Source organism: Anguilla rostrata, chromosome 14 (assembly GCF_018555375.3).
Source record: "Anguilla rostrata isolate EN2019 chromosome 14, ASM1855537v3, whole genome shotgun sequence".
Taxonomy (NCBI): domain Eukaryota; kingdom Metazoa; phylum Chordata; class Actinopteri; order Anguilliformes; family Anguillidae; genus Anguilla; species Anguilla rostrata.
In genome coordinates this window covers 11,871,103-11,891,404 of record NC_057946.1, presented here as the reverse complement: position 1 = coordinate 11,891,404, position 20,302 = coordinate 11,871,103, and the positions used below count along the sequence as shown (strand labels likewise).

The 20,302-nt window shown below is 43.2% G+C and overlaps 2 protein-coding genes and 1 long non-coding RNA gene across 5 annotated transcripts in view; 2 read left to right on the top strand and 1 right to left on the bottom strand.

The window, feature by feature from the left end:
- The window catches only part of ankrd55 (ankyrin repeat domain 55), a 16,020-nt gene extending 13,507 nt beyond the window's left edge, over positions 1-2,513 (top strand). For both annotated transcript variants that reach the window (XM_064308552.1, XM_064308553.1), the window contains exons 10-11: positions 1,254-1,355; positions 1,714-2,513. In XM_064308552.1, the coding sequence (XP_064164622.1) occupies positions 1,254-1,355; positions 1,714-2,000 (389 nt within the window). In that variant the 3' untranslated portion in view covers positions 2,001-2,513. The remainder of the gene's footprint in view (positions 1-1,253; positions 1,356-1,713) is intronic.
- The window catches only part of LOC135239688 (uncharacterized), an 11,044-nt gene extending 1,752 nt beyond the window's left edge, over positions 1-9,292 (bottom strand). The window contains exons 1-2 of the long non-coding RNA XR_010325457.1: positions 9,091-9,292; positions 2,152-2,221 (exon numbers count right to left, since the gene is read on the bottom strand). This is a non-coding gene — a long non-coding RNA (uncharacterized LOC135239688). The remainder of the gene's footprint in view (positions 1-2,151; positions 2,222-9,090) is intronic.
- LOC135239686 (interleukin-6 receptor subunit beta-like) lies at positions 7,825-20,302 on the top strand. Of its 2 annotated transcripts, none has more exons than XM_064308550.1 (16): positions 7,825-8,031; positions 10,583-10,663; positions 10,858-11,175; positions 11,596-11,734; positions 12,360-12,520; positions 12,599-12,750; positions 13,303-13,462; positions 14,310-14,392; positions 14,592-14,796; positions 14,889-15,062; positions 15,612-15,713; positions 16,130-16,273; positions 16,708-16,848; positions 17,303-17,399; positions 17,949-18,030; positions 18,474-20,302. In XM_064308550.1, the coding sequence occupies exons 2-16, from the start codon at positions 10,603-10,605 to the stop codon at positions 19,128-19,130; spliced, it is 2,676 nt and encodes an 891-aa protein (XP_064164620.1). In that variant the 5' UTR covers positions 7,825-8,031; positions 10,583-10,602; the 3' UTR covers positions 19,131-20,302. The 2 variants fall into 2 exon arrangements, with proteins under 2 accessions (XP_064164620.1, XP_064164621.1); XM_064308551.1 differs by lacking the exon at positions 7,825-8,031 and adding an exon at positions 8,119-8,266.

Sequence of the window (20,302 nt, the reverse complement as noted above, 5' to 3'; positions counted from 1 at the left end):
ACTTGTTAAATACCTCAGACTGATATCAGTATTATTATCAGTATATTAACAGCTCTGTCATAAAGTATCCAGTCTGTGTATTGTGTGCATGGCTGACATAGATGCAAATTTGTGAATTCAATGTGGTATATTTCTGGGGTTTTTTTTGTGTTTTTTTGTTATTTTTTCCAAATTTCACCCGATTACTGTAGTTGTTTCATAGTTATAGCACTTTTTAAAAAACATTTATTTTAACCCGAGACAAGGTGATAGGTAACCTTTTTACATAATTAACATCAAACACCGTCTCTCAGCTATCACACCATTACAGCTTTTGATGGCTGGGAACGGTCAAGTAAACATCATCAAAGTGCACTGTGTGTGCTGTGTACTTAGTGGCAGTTTTCTCTGTGATGCTAGCATGGAAACCACAGTAGGTGTATGGGTGGGTGTGCTGAGTGGACGTTCACAGTAAATATTTAACTGAATACCCAACAGCAGTTTAACAGAACAGCTCCCACAAACCCAAAGTGCTGAAAATCCATTCTGTTGCAAAAATTAAACTACCAAATATACTGCTGCTGGATATTTGCATATTTGCAATATATAACAGACAAGGTTGCCTAATATTACATTTCTATCATTTTAATCTGATTACACAATTTGAGATGTGTATACAAAATAAAGCTTGACTTAATGAATTGAATCTGTGTCATATTAAATCACATTTTATTTTTGGTTTTTCAGAACATTTATTGACATGTGGGATTATAGCTAGCATTCAGGGGTGAGGGTGGATTTTATTCTCTTTTATTTTTTAAAATCAGTTGTTGCTTGAGGGCAAAATAGAATTGGCCTGATCAAATTGGCCTGATCAAATTGCCCTTGATGTAGTTCTTGAAACATATGTGCTGGTTGTTTTATGATTGTAACATGGAAATTCAACATTGGGGCCAAGTACCAGTGAATATGCATAAGTCAGATCCTGACCACACTTTTTTCTTTGAATAACACAAGTCAGCATACCTTGAGTTGGGTTAAAGTTGAAAATAATTTAACCTGTTGTACTCTGCAAAATGGAAATTCTCTAAAAATCTATTTTTCAATCTTACCAGAATAAATTGCTTTTGTCCTTTCTCCCACATTGAACACAAGTGACAGGTTGAAGAAGTAACTCCAGTCAATTACCCTGAAGTAGTGTGAAAATGGATGAAAGCTGTCCATTGTGCCATGCATTGTTCAGAACTGCCTGCCTTCTTGTCTCTTGTTCTCAGCTCCGAATTCACACCTGCTTCCACTGGACAGGTTGAAGATCAGGGAGACTGCCCTCACACGCAACAGCTTGGCCCCCATTCGTGACCACTGCACTCACAGGTGTAAGTCTCCCCTAAACTCCCGTGTGGTGAGCTTTGTAAACCCTTTGTAAACCCCTCCCCCACATTTTCTTCCTATTTTCTTGTGAATCCCTTCTCTTCCACATTGTGCCAGTTCAACACAGGGATATTTCATGTGGTTTCAGGGTTTCTCTGTCTGGTCTGTTCCTTACTGAACCACTCAGTCAAACCATTATTGTTGCAATGAGTCACATTTAGCTATGCCCTCCTGAGGTTATGTTGTGGTCAGCGGTTCAGAAGTTTGCCAGACCTCACTTTTATAAGTACCAGTATTACTGACGCTGAACATCCTGCATTCCTGTATTTGGCAGCTAAACCCTGTATTTGCACCCTTCCGCAGTCTCCTTGCCACCTGACCAAGTATCTCAGGGAGTGAAGAAATCCAAATCTCTCCCTCTGGGTTCCCTGGGACGGGCCCGACCGGGCCTCCCTCCACCAGTGACCTCCAGGACCCACAGGATTGCAATGCCCCAGAGCCAGTCCCTCTGTTCATTCTTGCCCATCCAAACAGGGGACCCCCTGCGGAACATCCACGTCCTCCCTGCCATCCCATCCCATAAGAAACGCAGCATGTCCCCACCCGAACCCCAGAGGACCACTCACAGTGACCTTGACAACAGAACCTGATGTGTCTTTGCATCTCCCCGGGTGACACGGGGCACGATGTACTGTATAAATGACTGAACCGTCTCCTGTGAGCTATCAATGCAGTTCAGCTTGGTGACTTTAAATTGGCTTGAAGAGAATGGCACAGCAAGAATGCAGTATGGCAAATTACCTGTTGCTCAGTCATCATTCGCCCTTGGGGGTCCATGTGTACCCTTTGTACAGTTGCTTCTAGAATTTTCCTGGAATTGACAAGGAAACAATGATTTTTTTTTTTTCGGATTGCTGAAAATATTTGCAAAATTTAAGAATGACAGCCTATTTTTACACATTTTTACATGGTGATACACACTCCATGTCTCAAGGCATGTACTGTTTATTGTTCGGGTTCTCTTGCACCCTTGTACTTGAATTTCATTGTTTAGGTTTGTGTGTGGATATTTTGCAGATTCAATAAAGAGTATGACCTATTTAGATTCATTATTTTTGCACCTTGGTGCATGCATATTGGGCAATAAAATTGTAGTTAACCAAGTATTTCTCTGCTCATTTGGAGAATGTATTTTCATAAAATGAGCTCCATAATGTTTGGGACAAAGACATTTTTTCTTGCCTTTGCTCTGTTTTCCACAATTTTAGACAATTCACAGTCGGTTAAATTCCACATTATCAGCTTTTATTAAAGGGTATTTGTCATACATTTTGGTTTCACCGAGTAGAAATTACAGCTCTTTTCATACATTGCCCCCTCATTTCAGGGCACCATGTTTGGGACGAATGACTTCACATGTGTTTCTGATTAGCTAGGTGTGTTCACTTGCTTCCTTAGTGCAGGTATAAGACAGCTTTCAGTGTCTAGTCTTGATTCAAGGCTTTTGATTGACTTCAGAATCTGTTATTGGTGTTTGTCAACATGAGTCCCAGAATTCTCTGAAATTCACCCATGAAAGTCAAGGAAATAAAATTTAAAAATAGGTCAGAGACATAGGCTGAACCTAAGGCTTACCAAAATCAACTTTGGAACATCATTAAGAAGAGAGACAGCACTTGGGAGCTCAGTAATCGCAAAGGGTCTGGTAGGCCAAAGAACTCTGTAGTTGATGACTGAAGAATTCTCATCATAATGAAGAAAAAAACCCAAACATCTGTCCAATAGATCAGAAACACTTGTCAGGATGCAGGTGTGGATGTGTCAGTGACTACTGACCGCAGAAGACTTCACAAACAGAACTACAGAGGCTACACTGCAAGATGCAAACCACTAGATAACCACAAAAACAGGATGGTCAGGTTACAGTTTTCTAAGAAGCACCTAAATCAGCCTGCCGAGTTCTGGAAAAGGATCTTGCGTACAGATGAGACCGGGATTTAATAGTATCAGAGTAATGGCAAGAGCAAAGTGTGGAGGCCAAAAAATTGCCCACGATGCAAATCACCCCCTTCCCCTTCATCTGTAAAACATGGTGGTGGGGGTCTAATGGTTTGGGCATGTATGACTGCCACTGGTACTGGCTGACTTGGTTTCACTGATGATGTAACTACTGATAGAAGCAGCTGAATGAATTCTGATGTGTACAGAAGCATCTTATTTGCTTGAGTTCAAGCAAATGCCTCCAAACTCATTGGATGGTGCTTCAACCTACAGCAAGACAATGATCCCCAACATACTACTAAAGCAATAAAGGAGTTTTTCAAAGCCAACAACTGGAAAATTCTTGACTGGCCAAGTCATTCACCTGCTCTAAATCAAATTGAACATGCATTTCATACGCTGAAGAGAAAACTTAAGGCAATATCCCTCTAAGCAAGTAGCCCCAAACCAAAGTGTTCAAAAATGCTCTTAAATATAAGCTGAGAATCTGCACTTTAACCACATGTGAATTGTTTGATTACAAATATAAAATTGTGACGTACAGAGCCAAAAAAGAAAAGTGTGTGTGTGTATATATATATGTATATACAGTGAGCACCATAATTCATTGGACAGTGACACAGTTTTTTGTTATTATGGTTCTGTACTCTAGCACTTTGAGTTTGAAAGGAGACACTGACAATGAGGTTGACTGTCAGCTTTAATTTGAGGGTATTTTCATACATATCGGATGAACCGTTTAGAAATTATAGAACCTTTTGTACATAGCCTCCCCCATTTTTGGGCATCAAAAAATATTGGACAGTTTAACATAATGTAGAATAAAGTAATCATTTTCAATATTTGGTCGCATATCCTTTGCATGCAATGACTGCTTGAAGTCTGCGATGTATAGACATCACCAGACGCTGGGTATTTTCCCTGGTGATGCTCTGTCAGGCCTGTACTGCAGCCATCTTCAGTTCCTGCTTGTTTCGGGGACTTTTTGCCTTCAGTCTCCTCTTCATCATGTAAAATGCATGTTCAATTGGATTCAGATCTGGTGATTGACTCAGCCAGTCAAGGATTTTCCACTTTTTGGCCGTCAAAAACCCTTTCGTTGCTCTAGCAGTATGTTTCAGGTCATTATCTTGCTGCATGATGAAGTGCCGTCCAATGAGTTTGGAGGCATTTGGTTTTATCTGAGCAGATAAAATATTTCTGTAGACCTCAGAATTCATTGTTCTTCTTCTGTCTGCAGTCACATCATCGATGAAGACAAGTGAGCCCGTTCCACTGGCAGCCATACAGGCCCAAGCCATAACACCCCCAGCACATTACATTACATTACATTACATTACAGGCATTTGGCAGACGCTCTTATCCAGAGCGACGTACAACAAAGTGTATAACCATAACCAGGAACAAGTATGACGAAACCCCTAGAGAGAAGTACCGGTCCAAGTGCAGGGAACAACCGCATAGTTCAACTTGGACCCTGATGGTTAAACTGATTAACACTAACAACGAGAACGGCAACAACGCAATCTATGGAAAAATAAAAATAAATAAAAGTACAAGTAGTCATTAAGACAGGCGCATCAACTAACTAACCTATGAAACAGGTGCCTAGTTACAACCCTAAGTTTAGTCATTTACAGGGGGGAAGGGAGGGATGGAGAGAGGTGCAGCCTGAAGAGGTGGGTCTTCAGTCGTCGTTTGAAATTGTTCACAGTCTCAGCTGTTCTGACCTCCACAGGGAGGTCATTCCACCATCGTGGGACCAGAACAGACAGGAGACGTGTTCTGGAAGTGCAGGTGCGAAGAGGGGGAGGTGCTAGGCGTCCTGAGGTAGCAGAACGGAGGGATCTGGCTGGCATGTAGGGTTTGAATATCTTGTGAAGGTATGCTGGGGCTGATCCCTTGACTGCCTGGTATGCTAGGACCAATGTTTTGAATTTGATGCGAGCTATAACAGGCAGCCAGTGGAGGGTAGTGAGCAGGGGAGTTACGTGGGAGTGTCTGGGGAGGTTGAAGACCAGACGAGCCGCAGCATTCTGAATGAGCTGCAGGGGTCTGGTGGCAGATGCTGGTAGTCCAGCCAGAAGAGAGTTGCAGTAGTCCAGGCGGGATAGAACCATTGCTTGGACCAGGAGCTGGGTTGAGTAGGTGGTGAGAAAGGGGCGGATTCTGCGGATGTTGTACAGCACAGGTGGTATGCTTTGGATCATGGGCATTTCCTTTTTTTTCTCCACACTTTCCTCTTTCCATCACTCTGGTACATGTTAATCTTTGTCTCATCTGTCCGCAAGACTTTGTTCCAGAACTCTTGGAGCTCTTTTAGGTGCTTTTTAGCAAACTGTAATCTCTCCTTTCTGTTCTTCAGGCTTATCAGTGGTTTGCATCTTGTAGTGTACCCTCTGTAATCCTGCTGGTGTAGTCTTCTACGTATGGTAGACTTTGACACATCTACACCTGCATCCTGGAGAGTGTTTTTGATCTGTTGGGCTGTTGTCAGGTGGGTTTTCTTCACCATAGAGAGTATTCTCTGGTCATCCACTACAGTGGTCTTCCTCTGTCTACCGGGTCTTTTGACATAATTGAGTTCACCGGTTGTTTTTTTCTTGTTAATGATGAACCAAAATGTTGACTTGGGCATGCCCAGGGTTTTTTCAATGTTCCTGATTGATTGATTTTCATTTCTGAGCCTTATGACGGCCAGCTTAATTTGCATTGACACTGCTGTCTTCCTCATGTTGTCACACCCCAACAACAATCTCCAAAGGCAATTGCAAAGTCTAGAATCAAGACTAGACATCAACAGCTCTCTTCTGCATTCACTAATGACACAAATGAATACACCTGCCTAACGAAACACATCTGTGAAGCCAATTCAACAAATACTTGTAGTACCTTAAAATGGGGGGACCATGTACAAAAGGTGCTGTCATTTTTAAACAGTTCATCCGATATGGATGAAAATACCCTCAAATTAAAGCTGACAGTTTGCACTTCTACCTCATTGTCAGTGTATCCTTTTCAAACTCAAAGTGCTAGAGTACAGAACCAAAACAACAAAAAATGTGTGTATAAATTACTTTTTTGTTCCAAACATTAAGGAGCTCACTGTATATTTAAGTTTTATGTGATGTATCCCATCTGAGGCATTGGTCAAGTTATGTCAAGTACAGGCCACAAGTCTGAAACAGTACATTCAGTGTAACAACATTCACAATATGTTTAATTAAAATTAATGCAAACCATCTAATTGAAATCATGAGGTCTTATTAAAACTCGAATGAACAAATCATGAATGTCTGAATGAAATTGGTAATTGGCAGTCACAAATTTAAATTGTTCAGACAACTTCATTCCTTTCTCAGAATGAACCGAACTGCACACAAGGTTAGGTCACGTACGACACAAAAAAACCACCATGGAATGCTAATAATAAGGGCATATGTTTTTTTTAAAGAAACAATGTCGATATAGGCCACATGGCGTCTCCTCATTCGTTTTCAACTATTGCAACCAAACTGCCTAAGTGATTTGATATTTTATTTCTCAATTGAGGTTATATTCCACGTGCTACGCACACGTACAACATGTGTAGAAAATCAGTAGGATTAGAAATCATGGAAATTAAAAGATTTGTAGTGGAAATGTCCACAGGTTATCTCTTTCTTATTGAATCTACTAACATCCATAGGCTAATAAATGGATAGGTGCCTATTGCAATATAAGTGAAATGTTCATACAAAACATGAAAAAGCATCACGCCTAGTGGCTTTCAGGTTTACTGTCCAGCGTTGATCAAGGTGAAGCAGTGGGATTTCCCAGAAGCACTATTCCAGTTAAATGATTCATCTTCAAATTTCGCTTGGAGTCGAGTGTGTATACAAAAGGAGGATGGACTTCCTCCAATTCGCTCGCGCATTTCAATGCGTCGCTACTAGGAGGCTATTTTCCCGGGAGTTATCGTTGTACATATACATATATATATAGACATATATATGGTTGGGACGGGAAACGCGCGGCATTGTGCTATTGACAGCATGGTTGGTTTCTTCGCCGACAACTGACAACTAACTGCGGATCTGATCATTTGACGTTCACATAAAGACATTAACCTAAAATATTTAACTGTAGGCTACTCGTAGTAATCCGGATACAGCTATGAATGTGCATTTAATTATTTATTGTTAACTACATATTTCATTTTGAAAACGCAACACAAGTTTCAATTCATTGGGTTATACGTTAAATTTACTTATGAAGATAACATTTCAGGCGATCATAATATCCCATTCCGCACATACGCGCAAATTCTGTGTTTAGCCTATCGGTTCCCAGCACATTACGCAACAAGCACACTGAAAGGAATATTTCACGCTAATGGGAGGAGATTAACGGGAATTCTGGTCGAAAAAATGACGCGCATGTTTATGCAGAATGGCAGTCGTATCAACGAATCATGAGCTCGTCGTGTGTCACACTGCCCTGAACGGACTATTGTCGTCATCGGCTGTGCGATGAAAAATAGCAAATTTTTAGTCAGATAGGGTGTCGAGACTGAGATATTGACGTCGAGGCACAATATTAATAGGTGTAATGTTTTATGGTTGAGAAATGCTCGTTTAAACATGGTTATTTAAAACACTCATAAGAAGATATAACCACAACGTTCCAATGACTTAAAGGGTGAGTCTTAAGCGCGTATTCCTTTCTAACCTTTTAGATTGCTAGCTACAACACTAGCTAGCACGCTAATAGCTAACGTTAGCTGTGTGCGTTTGTGGGCAGGGGAAAGGGGCTGTGACGGATAATGCGTGCTAACGTGCTCTGTAGGCAACCAAAGGTAGCGCGAGCTGAGATATATGCAAGTTCAGTGGATATAATTGCCAGTTAGCCAATGATTGCATAAATTTAGAATTAGGTAAGTGTGTGGCTAATATAAGATTTAGCTATCTTAATTTTGATTAGCGATGTCTGTTTGATTACAGTTGGCTAATATGGATTGGGTGATTTTGTTTAGGCTACATTTTACTAGTCTAGTTAGCTAGCTAGCTGTTAGCTAATCTGAGTTGTTAGGCTAACGTTACACATTTTAAGAAGTTGCTAGCTTACAAACGTTAGTTGCCACGAACATTTATCAGATAATAGCCTGGCTAACTTAGCTAGCATGTTTTGTATAACGTTATATGAGTTTGCTAACGTTAGCTAATGTTGTAATGATAAATGTCGACACATAGTTTGCGAGATGGCTTGCAGGCGACCCCACTTAGCTACATAATAATCAAAATGGTTTAGCTATCGATCAGTGTTGCATTGATCAGCGAGCTAAAATAATGTTAGTTTACTAACATTATCTAACTGTTTATTTGTTGCAGAAAGTGTCAACAGAGACTCAAGCTAAATAAACGGTTTAGAGTTTTATCACGCCGCTTAATGTTAGTGCTATCTAAAGAATGAAGAGCATTCGCGGAGTATAATTGAGCGTACTACTAGGTCGGATACTAACGTTGTCATAAACTTTTTCCCGACCGTGAGAACTGCCTTGTTTACATTTTGGACAGTTGTGGCTAGTGGGTAAATCTATCGCTGTTTCTGTCGCAGCACTTTCGACACAAACAGTAGTAAGTAGCTAAGTAAGTACATTTTATTTATAAAGCACATTTAAAACAACTGGCGTTGACCAAAGTGCTGCACTCAAATAAAACGCAAATTTTAAAAAAGCGCTATACTAAAATTTCTTCTTACCGTGGAGAGTGCCTGACCCTCAACCGTAGTAATGTGTTAACACGGCGGCACAATTATATCGACAAATCCCGGAAAAAAGGCTATGTGCTATAACTGCATTTAGATCAAACCTACTAGACTATGCATCACAAAAAGAACGTAACGTATTGACACAATAGGCTAAGCATTACGACTTTATTATGATGGAAGAACGTGTGTATTGGTGTGCATTATTCCTGCATGCATTTAATTTAAAACCAGTGGTGCCGCCCAGCCAACATGCATTCTAAAAATAGATTCTTCCCCATGTAAGCAATCAATTTGGAATCTAGCACGTTAAGCAATCACTTTGTCTGTGAAATAATTGAAAATCACCATCCTTCTTACCAAATTCTCAAAAGCTTGTTTGCACAGTGCAACCTCTCACATTTTCTGGCATTATGACCTACATGGGAAAAATCTATTCTTTGGTATTGGGAAAATATTTGATTGAAATGAATTTCTTCAAGAAGAACCGAACCGAACCTCCCTGGACCGCTCAAATATGTCAACAACGTATTGTGGTAAAACGAGAAGTTCAGTTTAAAAATAGAAACGACTTCAGCTATTGTTACGCAAAATTTGTAATTGTGGTAAAATTGCTTTGCTTAGTTAACCTTGCAGCAACACTTCCTTTACATCTGTCGTGTTTAGGGAAGTGGTGTACAACTCGCCATTACTATATGGAACATTTTCTAGCCTTGAAGATAATCAGCCTACAGTAGTTAGCCTACTGATGAAATTTAAAAAAAATACATCGGTAAATCGAGTTGATCAAAATGTGCTGGAATAGTTCATATAAAAAATAAACTAATTCAGGAGAACAAAATGCACTTTCAGACCTACTGTGAAACTTGTAACCCACTGTCCTTATCCACTATTCCACTTTGAAACTGTTCCAGCAATTTGGAATAAAGGTTCAAACATTAGCTTCCTGAATATAATTGTTTCCTTGAACTTGAATAATACTGTATTACACAACTGAATTGGCACAGACTTTGGCTGTTTTGCTGAGTATGCCAAACCCCACCACCACCACCTGTAAACGGGGGAATGAGGGGAAGTTTTAAATCATTGTTCTGACATCTTATTGTAGACACATTGTTCAGAGAATACGGATATGGTCCTGACAGTTTTGATCTCTTTACTACCTTTTACATTTTGTCCCCGGACTCCCCATTACTGCTGTGGCCAGTGGCTATGGAGAGAATAAAAAAATTTTCAAGAAAATGTTGTTTCAATTATTGGCTTTTGGAGGAAAAAAAACACACTTTACCAGAATTGATGGGTTCCAGGGGTCTGCCTGGAACTCAGGAGGGTGGGGTTATAGAAACGTATTCCTGTAATTATTGTGTATTTACATGCGGCTTTGCAAAGCCAGAGTGGATTTTCATCCACTCTGTCTATTCCGTTTTCCTTTTGGCGGCTCAGCTAGTGTTCAAGACTTGACATGCATGCATGCATCTCCCCTCAGACAGTGACAGTGCCAGCAAGATGGACGTTTCCCATATAGCACTGCTGCTCCTGGTCCTGGTGTGCATGGTCTCTCACTCCGGTGAGTATGTTTTAAATGTCTGAAAGGGAAATATAAAGTGCTCATGCTAGCGGTATTTACCAAAAGCGTAGAATAGCGCCTTTAGTGGGAACGCAAACAAAATGGGCTGTTCTGGAAAAAATAACCAAATATTTAACATTGCATCCATCGAGAAAAAGTTAAAAGCAGCAGATTTCTGTTCTTTACTTCTGCAGCTCTTATTAACTTCTGCTGTGGGAAAACGTACCCCGAGTCCCCAGTGTTGGAACTGGGCCAGTCGTTCACCGCCACCTGCGTCTTGTCTGAGGACGGGATGAGAGAGACAGGAGCCACCGCCAAGGACATATTCTGGGTGTTTAGGAACACGCGGGTGCCCGAGGAGCTCTACACCAGAATCAATGACTCCGCCGTCAGCGTGACCGTCAACGTCACCAGGGAGCTGGAGAACCCTCTGAAGTGCAGCGTCTTAGCCCGCTTTCCCTCACACACGCGCGAAGTTAGGAATGTGCACGGCTTGTTTTTCGCTGTAGGGTGTAAGTATCACTGTCAAAGTTACCCCTCCCCAATGAAGTGCTGATGTGTGGTGTGCTCCGTGATGCTTTGTATAAGTTGTGGAACGTGCATAGAAATTCTACATGTTCCCTCGATTGGTTAGTTAAGAAATTAGTAATGGAAAGAAAATAATAATTGCCAGGATTATAATCATCTTGAAAAGCATTCATAACTATATGCATGTCAGGCATATATTATGAATGTTCTTATATCCATATTATTTTTGATATTATGGTTTTGTTGCTGTAAAAGCAATGGATTCTGTCGGGCAGTGACTACAGACATTATTTAGTGTGTATCAGGCAGTAGTCCTCTTGTTCTTTGATGGTAATTAAATTATTAAACTGTTCAGTATGTTTCATATTATTCTTAAAATGTGCTGCACTATGAATTTTTTTCAGATCCCCCTGAAAAGCCAGACAATTTGTCATGCGTTGTGCTTCAGTCTGGCAAGGGTCTTTCCCCCACCATGACCTGCTTTTGGAATCCTGGGGAGAGAGACCCCATTCTCAACACCACATACACACTGCTTGTCGAAACGTACGTTTTCCTTTAAAAATGCAATGCTTCCAAAAACTTTACACCAATGTGAAATTTTACCTCTACTGGTATTGTACAGTACGTGGGCAGGAGTGTAGCAGAATGGCTGGGGAACTGGGCTCTTTTCTTAAAAGTTAACAGGCTTGATTCACCACTGATGTCCTGTCATTGTAGCCTTGAGGCATGTGTAGCAAACAAAAGGTATTGTCTAGACTTTCTCCTTGCACTTTACAACAAGGATACTCAAATTTGCCCGTGAATGCCAGATTCTCATGCTTCTCCTTGTAATCAGGGACTGGTGGGGCTTCAGGTGAGTGAATGGTCTGCCCAGTCTGTGACATCAATCAGTCAGTTAACCAATCAGGTAGAAAGATAGACCAACAGTACTGTTGGCCTTGAGGGTATTTGAACACCATGTATAAGGTGATCAAAAGACTGTCTCTGTCCTTATTCCTTAATGTTCACAGATGTCCAATGATTACATTTGAACAGATACAGATTAATATTCTTAACATGTTTCTTTAATATGAAAAAATAAATAATGTTTATTTGAATTGCACCTGAAGATATCTATTATCCTTTTCTGATTCCGATGATGTCTTCGTTTTTTTCCCCCCCTCACTAGTGTGAATGGAAAGGAATACAGAGCTGCAGCCAGGAGAGACAGGGGGTCTGTAGTCTTCAGTGTCTACCCTATGTTCACGGTGCTGAATATAAGCGTGGAGGTGGAGAACGCGCTGGGGAAGGTCCGATCGGATGCGCTGATCCTGGATTCAGAATACATCGGTACGCTGCGGTCGGCCCGGCTTTGGTTTTAGCATTATCTGTACCCACGCCGCTAATCACGCCTGTCCCGTCCTGCAGTGAAAACCGACCCCCCGAAGGTGAAAGTGGTCTCTGAGGTGGGGTTTCCCACATCTCTGATTGTGCGTTGGGAACACCCCATTGACGAGGTCTACATCACCCTCAAGTACAACATCCGCTACTGCCCAGCTGGGGCCCACATGTGGTCGCAGGTAGATATGCAGGAAATACACACTCGTGTTTCTCTTCCACAAATAATCGGATAGGTATTACTGCATACGTGCACACATACCGAAAGCAAAAGGCATATGTTAGCTTTTAACGAGAAACAAGTGGACTTTGAATACATGCACCTGCCTCGCAATTACTCAGCAAGTTTTCAGTATACATTACATTCAGCCTAAACTTTGTTAAACTTGTTCCAGCACATAGTAGGATTTTCCAGGGCAGTCTACAATACCATCAGCCAGCAGCAATTGACAGGTTGCTATTCATAAAATTGAGTGTGGCCTCCTTGGGTTATTGCAGATGCTATATCATGTGTACGTATGATCATTGCCCATCTCGCTGAAAATGTGTCCCATGTCATAAGTTACATTTTGTGATCGTTTTACCCAAAATATTTAGGAAAAATCTGCAAAAAGCTACAGTTCTGGGATGGCCCTGAATAATATGTGATTGTTTATATATAAATATAAAGGGTATTCCTATGAAACATGAAAATATTCTTGATTGTCATTAAATGCATTGATTTTCTGTCCTAGGTCCCTCCTAGTGATTTGGTAGGCGGCATAAAGTCTTTTAGACTGCAGTACCTGGAGCCCTACACAGACTACGTGGTGCAGGTGCGGTGCATGCAGGAGGAAGGCCACGGCTACTGGAGCGAGTGGAGCCGGAATGTCAGCACGCGCATGCCGGAATCCGGTACGTCCCCGCCAGCGCAGAGCGTGGCTCGCACGGCTCGGGCAGAGTGCCCGGCGCCTCGCTTCCCGACCGCGCGCTCCCAGCCGATCGCCGCTGCGCGACTGCGCTTGCTCTTAGCGTCGCCGTGCCTTTAGCGAGCGTTGAGACCCAGAGACTGTAAAATATATGGACAAAGCTACTGTGACGTCACCCGTTGACCCTCCGTGGGTCTCTAAAACACGTTTTGAAGCTCAGTGGCGGGCGCGGCCATGTTGTCGATTTGGAGCCAAAACCATAGAGTTGAACGGTTCTGTGATTTTTACAACCCAGAGACTGTAAAATATATGGACAAAGCTACTGTGACGTCACCCGTTGACCCTCCGTGGGTCTCTAAAACACGTTTTGAAGCTCAGTGGCGGGCGCGGCCATGTTGTCGATTTGGAGCCAAAACCATAGAGTTGAGCGGTTCTGTGATTTTTACAATGTGATTGACAGTCCGGTGCGGAAAAGCCCATCAGCCTGAACGAACGATTGCAGAACGAACTCGAGGCTAGCTGACTGTCTGCCGTTATGTTTTAAAAAGGGCAAGGCCACTTCGACCGTTGAGTTTGACGTGGGTGCGTCAGGGTCAGAAAAGCACGTCGTAAACGTACTTATGCCATTCACCCAATAAAAAGTTGCGAGAGCAAGGAGCATTGAACTGTACGTTTGTCATCCCAAAACCGTTTGCACCATAAAATGTGCACTTATCATGTCTGCTTCCTATTTCTTAAGAGAAACGTTTGCCGTTAGACGCTATAAATAGCTGCGGCCTGTGTGCGTTACTATGACTATGCGCTTATTCTCTTATCATTCTTATGTTACTCAGAACCCTCCAGTCCACCTGACTTATGGAGAATCATCACCTGGTCAGAAGGCAGCCCCGAGAGGCGTGTGAGGCTGATCTGGAAGGTGAGTATGGACATTCCCTATTTTAAGGGCTGGCAGCTGCCGTGTGGTACATAATGTTTATTTCAGTCATACTGATCTCATTTCCAGGTGACTAAAGAATAATTTAATATTTTGTACATTTTTTCTTTGGCACACAAAGGATAGTCATTAGTTTACTTTCCTTTAAACATGCCCTGGACATTCTGGTTTGTGCCCACAGCGCCCTGTTCATTCCAATGGCAGAATACTGGGGTATAACCTCACCATACGAACAGGAAACAGATCTGAACAAGTGGCACTCAGTTCCAGCGCTGCAGAGTATGTGCTTGAGAAAGTGAAGCATGCCATTCTCGTGGAGCTGACGGCGTATAATTCGAATGGATCATCCCCACGTGCCCAACTCAGAGTCCCTCGAGCAAATCAAGGTAGGCTGCCTTGATCGTTGACTTTCTGTGTTGCTTGGTGTTTGCCAGTGGTCCACGTGTGTTAATGTGCAATGCGGTGGGTGTTGTTCCAGAGCCTTCCTCGGTGAAGACGGTGACGAGGCAGCCCCTGGACGAGGGCCTCTGGGTGGGGTGGGAGTACGCGCCCCCTAGCCCCGCAGAGTTTGTGCTGGACTGGGTTTCAGTCAGCAACGGGACCGTTGACTGGAAGAGAGTGCCAGGGTCCAGCAATTACACCGTACTCACAGGTGAGAATTCTAGCTTTACCCAGACTGCATTGCGCCAGAACACCTCAACCTCTACAGACAGGCTCGAGCTTGAGACCTTAGGTGGCTATAACTTCATGCAGTACAGAATATTATGACTTTTTCCTCAACTGAATCATTTTTTACAGTTCTATATTTTTTGTTTATGAATTATACTCACACATTGTTCTTTTGTTATACAAATTTTACTGCAGGTATGTGCAGTCAGGATAATAATAATAAAATTCAGCAAAAATAAAACAGTTCATTTGTTTATGATTGTTCAGTAACCTTTAATAGCCATAGTGTTTGTGTTTTTTGGTCATATAAATACTGGTCACATGCAGTAATACATGTGCTTTGGGGCAGCTTTTGTCCTTAAAGGTGGAGAGGCCGTTTCTGTCGTTACACACACCGTCTGTGCGCTGAGCTGTGACCGTGAACGCAGCCACACCTTGTGGGGTGTGCCAGCCCGCCACACCCACCGTGCTGTTGGGTTTTTTTTTTTTGCACGCTGGTCTGCCGTTCCTGATCTCTGCTCTCTTCGTGCAGGCGCCTTGCAGCCGTTTGAGCGTTACAACATATCCGTGTCCCCAGTGTGGAAGGGGACGCCAGGGAGGACCGTGTCCACGCAGGCCTACCTCAGACAAGGACGTACGTTTCAGCCGAACGGGTGTGCGTGTGGGAGGGGTCTGCTTCCTGTGCAGCCTTGTGTAAATGCAAAAGTAGCTAGGTGCACTTACTCCAGGGCTTCTCAAACTTTTCTGATCCAAGCACATCCATCCAGGCTCAGAGGCATCCAGGGAACCCCCATCATGAGTTAAAAGGTTACATCTAAACAAAAAAATTTTTTTTTAAATTTTGAAATGTTTTCCTAGATCTGTATAGTCAGTAAATCAAGTCTGGCCAGTGCCCCCCTGACAGTACCTTCAAGTACCCCCAGGGGTGCATGGACCCCCTGTTATAAAAACCCAGGACTTGCTGCATGTACCAGAACCCGGCGTGCATGGCGTGTGTGGCATGCGCAGCAAGCGGTGCTTAAAGTAACGGTGTCTGCTCTCTTTCTGAAGGTCCGTCGGAGGGGCCCTCCGTGAAGCTGAAGCACAGCGGGAAGACCGAAGTGCAGCTGGTGTGGGAGGAGCCTCCTCTGGTCAGTCTGAACGGCTTCATCACCAACTACACCGTATTCTGCAGGACTGAAGATGTGGTAAAATGTAAGCATATCTTTGGCTTTTTAAGGTTGTTTTCATCATTTTGATAATCACATGTCTGGAATAAATGTATTGTAAATGACATGCAGCATGAACAACCCCCCAACGGTGAATGGAAATCCCCCATTCGATTAATATTTTGTGGCACTGTTTGTAATTGGTGCTTTATGTGGTTTTTGTTCTTAAATTGGTGGTTAGAAGTGCTCAAAATTGCTAAAACTATTTTGAAGAGCACATGAAGACAAACATTTTGGAAGAATAGACTTAATTTATGCCAGTAAGTTGTAAGTAGCCAATGTAGCTGGAGAACAGAATGTACTCTTGAAAAAATGGTTTTAAAGCTGCATAAATAAATCCCACAAGCTGTAAATCTCATCGGGGTTTTGGTTGTCATGACACAGAAACATGAAATGTCTCCCTTTTATTTTATTTTTCAGCGGTAGTTCTTCCTCCTTCTATCCGGTCATACACACTGAAAGGACTGTCCGGCAGCACTAAGTATGTGGTGCATGTGATGGTATCCACGGTGGCTGGGTCCAAGAGTGGCTTAGAGTTCACCTTCAGGACTCTCAAGTACGGTGAGCGTTCATTCTCATGTCCTGACTGCGGCATACACAGCTCTCAGTGCTGCTGGTTTGTAAGGCTGTGGAACTGTGAGGGCGGACCAGTGACGCGTCTAAATTCTGTGTATCCATGAGCTTGCTGTGTCTGGGCCAAGAGATGTGAAAAGGTGGTCCTTTTAGAAAAGGTAGTCCTTTTAGAGTTTTTAATTTGCATATATATGGTGTCATAAGCTCAAAAAATCAACAAAGTAAGCTCTAAATACCTAAACATTTCCCAAAATTAGTGCTTCATATTTGTAAAAAAAATTAAAATAAAATAAAATAAAATGATCATTGATGCAGGTACAGCCATTTAGTTACAATGTCTGTATGTGCTAAAATGTTTGTCTAGTTCTGCAAAAACAGGGCACACAATGCTTCAGGCTTCACTGCCTTTAAATAAATGTGTCTTTTGTCATTTTATATTTAGCATCGGGGGAAATTGAACTGATTGTGGTGCTCGTGTGCTTGGGTTTCCTGTTCTTCACTGTGCTGACAGTGCTGCTCGGCATTAACAAGAAGGAAATGTGAGTGCAATGAAAGCTTATCACTTCTTTAACAATGCTTTGACAATGCAGATGTGAGCATAAGCATTAGGATTGTTTTTTGTAATTATAAGGATTGTTCCTGAACATTGATTAAATAGCATCTTAAGTTTCATTTGCAGTTATCCCCATTGATTACCACATCTTCTTGCAATAAAAACTGACAACAGTGTTTCAATTATACCTCAGTCACTGAGCATAACAAGGTGTCAGTCACTTTTGCTTCTGCTTGAATTATAATTTGGGAGGTGCTGCTTCTTCAGCTCAGCTTAGCAGTATTGACTGGAGGTGACTTGCTGATTGGAAGGGAACCGCAGTACCTCTCCATAGCATTTTGAGCCGTTTCGGGTTTTACCAGAAGCTGTATATTGCACCACCAATAGGCTGCTTCCACAAGGTGCGCTAACCTTCTGGAAAAGCCCGGAACAGTCAAACTGCGACGCGGTGGGCATGCAGATGCTCAGCGGGTCACAGAAGATTGTATAAGAGGGTAGTTAACGCCTGACACGAGACTGTACCCTTCACATCCAGGATCAAGAAACACATCTGGCCCCAGGTTCCAGACCCCTCCAACAGCACCATCGCCAACTGGTCCCCCGACTATCCATCCAGGGTGAGTGGCCTGCTGCCCCCAGTGTAAAATGGCGGGAAGGAAGAGAGGCCGCCAGCTGATAACGAAACCGAAGGCTTTTTCCAGACTTCTGCTTTCCTGCAGGGTCCTCAGTGTGACCACGCGTGTCATCAGGATCGCCTTTATTGGATTTCTGACCCAGGACATTTTGAATAAGCTCAGATTGAATAATTCCCCCCCTACCCCCGCTGCCAATTAAAACCTCTGTTTAAAAATCATTTTGGTGTTTTCATTGGAATTTGAGCGTGCAAAAGCAAAGACATGGGCTCTTAATGTTTACCAGGCCTAAGTTTAATGATTAAATACGCAGTGACTTAAATAGAGTGATGAATGGCTCGCATTACACGCACAAACAAAACCAGAAGGAAAAGAACATGATCATTCACTCCCTCCCTCTCCCTCTCCTGCGTTCTGTTTTCCCGTAGCCTGAAACTCCCAAGGAGGGCAGCCTGACGGACGTGAGCGTGGTGGAGGTGGACGTGTTTGAGAAGAAGTCCCTGGGCGAGGAGGACAAGACGTCCCTGCCCCTGAAGAAGGACAAGTACCTGTCGGAGGAGCACAGCAGCGGCATCGGGGGCTCCTCCTGCATGTCCTCCCCCCGGCAGAGCGTGTCGGACAGCGACGAGGGCGACTCGGGCCAGACCACCGCCAGCACCGTGCAGTACTCCTCGGTGGTTGCCAGCGGCTACAAGGGCCAGACCCCCGGCCAGCCGCCCCCGCCCGTCTTCGCCCGCTCCGAGTCCACCCAGCCCCTCCTGGGCAGCGAGGAGCACCAGGACGAGCCCTGCCAGGCCCACAGCTATCCCAGAAACCCCTACTTCAAGAGGCCCCGCGCGGCGGACGAGGGCGGCACCCCGCCCCTGAACCTGCGCCAGATCGAGATCCCGGAGCACGGCTCCGGCTCTCTGGGCTTCTGCTCCGCGGAGGAGGGGTCTCAGCAGACCACGCCCACCGCAGAGGCGGGCCACGCTGAGGGACCCGCAGGCCCCGCCCCCTCCTACATGCCGCAGCGGACCGGGTACAGGCCGCAGCGAGGAGGCCCTCAAGCCGTGACCGCTGAGCAACTCTCTCGAGATTATTAGACTTCTTTGTCAATAATCCCACAGTGCCTATGTTTTGGGGGTGTCCCCCATTCACATGCCCCTGAATTGCAAATAATTCTGTGTCATTTCAGGAACAACGGTTAGCCCTCACCCTTTTGACAAAATACTGACAAATATAAAAACGGGTAGTTAAAGAATATCTACAAACCGTCCCCAAATGCACTTCTAATCTGTATAATCCGTAGATCAAGGTAACCTGTTGTTCAGAAATATTATTACGTAGTGTATATGTAATGTTTACGAACTGTATTAACAGATGTCGTGTGTATGTAATGTCCCGATATGTTTCAGCCTTAATGAAATGTGTGAACATGCGTGCGTGCATGGCCACTATGATGATAAATGTTTTTATGTAATAGTTACACTTATAATAACTTGTGTGTACACCTGAGTGTAACCGAAACTATAGTTCTTTAAGAGATAAGTCAGAGTAGTATTTCATTTGACAATGCCTATGTACAGTATTGTTTGGCTTGAATGAGCAGAGCTACGCTCATCATGTTGTTGTACTGAAGTGAACCCCATCTGGGCTCACTGGTTGTGGTCCTGTCAGTGTGCTTGAGGGGACGGGGGTCAGTAACAGTGCTTATAATCTGTAATTAATGTCCAGTAACTCATTTCATAATGGAATGTGAATGAGCTTGCAGCGTTTTTTTTGTTTGTTTTTTGGTCATCGCTGGGTTGTTGCTTTTGTCTGCTACACACCCACCCCGGTGGCTGTACGAGTGAAAGTGAGCTGAAGTGCGGTTGAGATTCACTCTTCCTCCTCTGGCTGTGCTCAAGTGGCTGACCCCTGTTTGCCGGCCAGCTGTGGGACCTCCAGGCTTTCTGCGAAGATGACGCGACGCTGCATATTAAATGTTTTAGTTGCTAAAAGGAACGATGTCAGTTACCAATATGCTAAAGTGACTGAGAAAAGTAAGCTCTCGTGAAAACAACCTAAGAATTTTATCTTCCGGTAAACACTAATGTTTTGGATTAAACGCAAGCTGTTGCATGTCGCCAATAAATAGTCAGCGCTGCATGCCTTATGTTACGTGTATAAATATATGTGAATTATACATTGTAAATACATGCATTTTTACAAGCGTCTTTAACTGTGCACAAATCTCCACATCCACATAAATAAAATGCAAGGCTGATGCACACCA